Genomic DNA, 5,261 nt, shown 5'->3' with positions numbered 1-5,261 from the left:
GCTATTTCCTCATTAGAAGTCAAGTCAAAGTTTTAATGTTGTTTGAGTAATACAATTTTTTTGTGTGTGTGTTCAGTTGTGATTCAATGTTGACTTTTGTGTGTTATTGCAAATGTCCGTTCATAGACCGTATTTGTCATGTAATAAAGCTCTCAATAAAGGCACAAAAGTCTGTGTTAAATATGAGACAAATCTGTTAAAATACTTTTTTTAAGTTAGATATTAGGTCACTACATTATAATTTCAAATATAGGCTGCAAAACATCCTGAATATGTATTATATTTATTATAGTATGTGTTTGGTTTAATAATAATATCTTTCTTCAGGAAATTCAGTAATTGTGACTATAAAACACTCAATAGGGGACAAATTATTTTTCCTCCATCTTATGTTGGTTGTAGTGACATATTTCACTGATTAAACATGGGTCCGACGCTTCGTTTGTAGGTGAAGGCGTGAGTGGTCATATTTCCGACGGCTTTGAAAGCAGCAGCCTGAAGGCACTAATGAAGAGGAGCTTCAGCTGCACGGGGGCTTCACTCCGTCCTCAGAGCGCGAGCTGAGCACTCCGTGCGTTCGCACGCGCGTCCTGACTGTCCACTGTTTACACCTTTGGAAACTTTATTTAAATCCCGGAAAGACTCAAAGTGGATTTTACACCCACGGACTGGACATTTCAGGACAACTTTGGATTCATTGGAAAAGCTTTTCGTGTTTTTTTTTTCTTTATTTTTTTAAAGAGGATTCTAGTTATCAAAGTCTATATTTTTTACTCCGTAATCTTTTAAATCTCTACTTGTTAATTATTATTATTTTCTATTTTAACTGTACCTCTGCACACCTTTTGCTCCCGCCATGCGCTGCCTTCAAGGTGCTCTGGAGAAACCGTTGCTGGTTCGTTAGGTTTATGGAGATGAACTTTCTCCTGCACTGAAGTTTGTGAATGATTGACAAACTGGATCTACCTCCAAAACCTCAGCCTGTTTGGGAGTCTCTCCTGCTTCGCTCTGGTCCTGTTTCAACCAGAACAGGCAGAAAGTTTTGGACATGAGTTCAGATTAACAGTCAGTCATTGTTACTTTTTTAAACGACCCTGGATAAAACCAATGAGATTTTTTTGGGACATCATGGTATCGAGGCCCAGTCTGGTCTATCAGTGGACCATGGTGTTGATGATGCTGTTTCTGTGTCCTGCTTTCACATCAGGAGCCTCCAAAGATCTGGTCTGTGAACCCATCACCGTCCCCATGTGCAGAGGCATCATGTACAACCTGACCTATATGCCTAATCAGTTCAACCATGACACCCAGGAGGAGGTTGGTCTGGAGGTCCATCAGTTCTGGCCTCTGGTCCGCATCCATTGTTCACCAGACCTGTTGTTCTTCCTGTGCAGTATGTACACCCCAATATGTCTCCCGGACTACCGCAAGCCTCTGCCGCCCTGTCGCTCAGTGTGTGAGAGGGCTAAGCGAGGCTGCTCTCCTCTCATGAGTCAGTATGGCTTTGAGTGGCCTGAGAGGATGAGCTGTGAGCGTTTACCCAAACTGGGGGATGAGGTGCTGTGCATGGACCAGAACAGCAGCGAATCCACCACTCTGGCTCCACCATTCCCCAAACCCACCCCTAAAGGTAGGACCAGACCTCCCAGTGCCCCACAGTGTGACAGGGAGTGTCGCTGTCGAGACCCTCTGGTCCCCATCAAGAGGGAGTCTCACTCTCTGTACGGGCGAGTCCAGACTGGACCTCTACTGAACTGTGCCCAGCCGTGTCACCTGCCCTACCTGTCGGCTGACGAACGAGCCTTCACCAGCTTCTGGGTGGGAATCTGGTCAGTGCTGTGCTTCATCTCCACCTTCACCACCGTGGCCACCTTCCTGATCGACATGGAGCGCTTCAAGTACCCAGAGAGGCCGATCATCTTCCTGGCCACCTGCTACCTCTTTGTCTCTTTGGGTTACATCATTCGTCTGGTTGCAGGTCATGAACGGGTGGCGTGTGGCGACCAGCTGCATGTCCTCTATGACACCACTGGTCCTGCGCTCTGCACTCTGGTCTTCCTGCTGATCTACTTCTTTGGCATGGCCAGCTCCATCTGGTGGGTGGTTCTGTCCTTCACTTGGTTTCTGGCTGCGGGGATGAAGTGGGGCAGTGAGGCCATCGCAGGGTATTCTCAGTATTTCCATCTGGCGGCCTGGCTTATCCCCAGCATCAAGACCATCGTGGTCCTGGCTCTCAGCGCAGTGGATGGGGACCCTGTGGCTGGCATCTGCTATGTAGGGAACCAGAGTCTGGAGAACCTGAGAGGATTTGTATTGGCACCGCTGGTGGTTTACCTCTTCACCGGCTCTCTGTTCCTACTTGCCGGATTTGTATCTCTATTCCGCATCAGGAGCATCATCAAGCAAGGCGGCACCAAGACCGACAAACTAGAGCGCCTGATGATCCGGATCGGGCTTTTCACGGTGCTCTACACCGTCCCTGCCACCATCGTGGTAGCCTGCCTAGTCTACGAGCAGCACTACCGGCCCGGCTGGGAGCGAGCTCTGGCCTGCAGCTGCCTCACCGAGCGCCAGCGGCTGGGCCTCGGCCCGGACTATCCCGTCTTCATGCTCAAGTACTTCATGTGCCTGGTGGTGGGAATCACCTCGGGGGTCTGGATCTGGTCAGGGAAGACCTTGGAGTCCTGGAGGAAGTTTGTGGCTCGCTCCTGCCCCTGCTGGCTGCAGAAAACCACAGCACCACCTTCAATGTACAGCGAGGCCAGTACGGCTTTAACTGGTCATACTGGGTCAGGGTTGACGTCAGGGATTTACCATAAAGCTGCTCCTTCTCACATTTGAATGAAACAGACAGAAACATACAGCGAGGATGAGGGGAAAAGTGCGAAACCTGACGGAAACATGGATTTTTACAAAAAAAAAACTGCCACTCAAGCTTCTTCCAATCTGCTTTTTCTGAGCACACAGAGTGAATAAACCTATTTATTTGTGTACATATTGTGTATATTACTTGTACAAAACAAAAGTGTATTTAGTTTATGAACAGCCAGTCTAACTGCCACAGAGTGAGACACCAGGGATTCAAAGCTCTGTATAAATGTTTAGTTTCGTCTTTTCTTTAAACTCTTTAATTCCCTTCATGGGATTTCACAAACTGGACTCTTTTAAGGCCTTTAAATCTGTGTGCAGGTGAAACACGTGGACTGGGTTTTACTCCCATCTGCTGGTTTCCAGTGGAACTGCTCAAAGATTGTCTTCATATTCCACCAAACACTTGTTTCATGTCCCTGCACCTCGTTTTGAAAAGCACGTTTTTGATGCACAGTCTTATACAATCTGACTTATGTTTGCATTAAGTTTTAAAACATTAGAGGGAAAATGTCTAATTTTTTTAAGTTTAACTCAAATGACTGGAGTTTTTTCACTGTGAATTTAATCTAAGTCTTGGATCAAATGGAGATAATTTATAGCAAAGGAATAAACAAACATGCATCTCCACTTTATCAAAAATGCATAACAAATTAGGCAGATTAACCTTATATCTGACTTCTTACATTTAATTTGATTTGAACAGTGAAAACATTATTGTATTTTGATAAACCTGGTAATAATCACAGGTAACCATTACATAAAAAAACATTTATTTTTTTCTAATCTGAAGCGTTAACAGATTTTAAATATTATTGCAGTATTTTTACACGATTTTGGAATTGAGACCATTTCTAAAGTGCTGAAAAGTCCCTGCATTAGGAGTTTTCCATGGTCCTTTTTTTAATTTATGGATGCATAACATCGTTGCATGAAATGATGCAAAACGAGCTCCGTTGAATCCTTGTCTATGCTGATTCTGTTTGTGCCCCTGTGACGTTCTCGTGCTGTCGGTATATTGTGTGTTAAACTCCAGCGTTGTTCACATGCTAGTGATGAAAGCTCTTAATTTATTAGTCTGACGTGTGTGCGTGACTGTGATTGAACGAGATGTTGGAGGCCAAAAAAAAAAAAAAAACAGTTAACAGAAAATGTGGGTTTTTGTTTGTTGTCTCTGTCCGTCCACTTTATTAGAGGTCCTCAAAGGATGTTAAAGATTTTGTAGATTTTGACTTGAAATAAAGCTGTGCTGATACCAAGGTTGGTGAACATCAGTTTGAGTTGATTTTCTGCCTGATTTCAATCATCTTTAAAAAAATAATGAACAATTAAGACAACACAGTTTAGTGTGATTTCTAATTTGTTTATTATTGTGGGAATGCAAAGCATTATTCTTCCACCAAAAAATGTAAGGCATAAAAAATGATTAAAAAAAAAAAAAAAAAAAATGAATGCCAAAAACAGGTAAGGTTATCTAAGGCATAATAAAGGGTATATATAGCCTCACCTGCATTTTTTGGCGTTGAAAGGCATAAAAAACTGCAAAATAATTTCAAACGCCAAAAAATGGGCGAAAAAATTTAAAACAAAAAATTGATGTAAGAGTATAAAGAGGAATAAAAACTGGAGAAAAAAATTAAAAATGCCAAAAAATGGAGGTAAGGCATAAAAAAGGGCAAAAAAATGTAAAAGAAAAATTGGAGGTAAGGCTATATTAAGGCATGAAAACAGGCGAAATAATTTCGAACGCCTCAAAACGGAGGGAAGGCTATAGCAGGGTCTGCAACCTTTACTCTACAAGGAACCATTTAACCTCATCTTAATTAAAGTCCTCCCGGAGCAAAAAAAAATACCTTCTCAATGAAGACAATAGTGTACTAAATTTTATACAGTTAAAATTATACAGAATAATGATAATGTAAATGGCAACTTAAAAACAGTTTAAAATAAAATAAATTGACATCAAGAAATAAAACAATAGCTTGCATCTTCAAATTCTTATGCATCTCAGTTTACATGAACACAATGTTTTATAAAAAAGTATTTTTTTTAGTTAATGTATTTGAAAGACTACAAAAAGTAACTTGAATTGGATAACACGTGATCATGTGGTTAACACATGATAATTGCTAATTTCTTGCCACACAAAGCATGCATATTTAACCGGCACATTGGTGGTGAAAATATTCTCTCCCCACACAAATAAAATCTTTATTTTCTTCCAGAATAGTGTTTTTGTTGGTTTAGTTGTTTTACCAGGGATTTAAAACTTAAGGTTTGCCACCTATGCAGGAAAGTTGATGGTCTGTATGTTGCAAAAGGTGAAGTAGGAAGGTGACTGAGACGTTGCACAACATGATTTTTTTTTAGGTTAACAAATTGTAGTATCTTGA

At 41.7% G+C, this 5,261-nt stretch overlaps 1 protein-coding gene across 1 annotated transcript; it reads left to right on the top strand.

Annotated features, from left to right (window-relative positions):
* Positions 1 to 553: 553 nt before the first annotated feature.
* Positions 554 to 4,142, top strand: fzd5 (frizzled class receptor 5). Its single transcript, XM_028436907.1, has one exon. It carries the CDS (start codon positions 1,108 to 1,110, stop codon positions 2,839 to 2,841), a length of 1,734 nt encoding a protein of 577 aa, XP_028292708.1. The 5' UTR covers positions 554 to 1,107; the 3' UTR covers positions 2,842 to 4,142.
* Positions 4,143 to 5,261: the final 1,119 nt, after the last annotated feature.

This window comes from Gouania willdenowi, chromosome 21 (assembly GCF_900634775.1).
Source record: "Gouania willdenowi chromosome 21, fGouWil2.1, whole genome shotgun sequence".
NCBI classification, from domain to species: Eukaryota; Metazoa; Chordata; class Actinopteri; order Blenniiformes; family Gobiesocidae; genus Gouania; species Gouania willdenowi.
Note: the sequence above shows the minus strand (reverse complement) of the source record. Positions and strands in the feature narration are given on the sequence as shown.

Coding starts and splice junctions, on each gene's coding strand:
- fzd5 (XM_028436907.1), top strand. CDS start 1,108: ATGAGATTTTTTTGGGACATCATGGTATCGAGGCCCAGTCTGGTCTAT.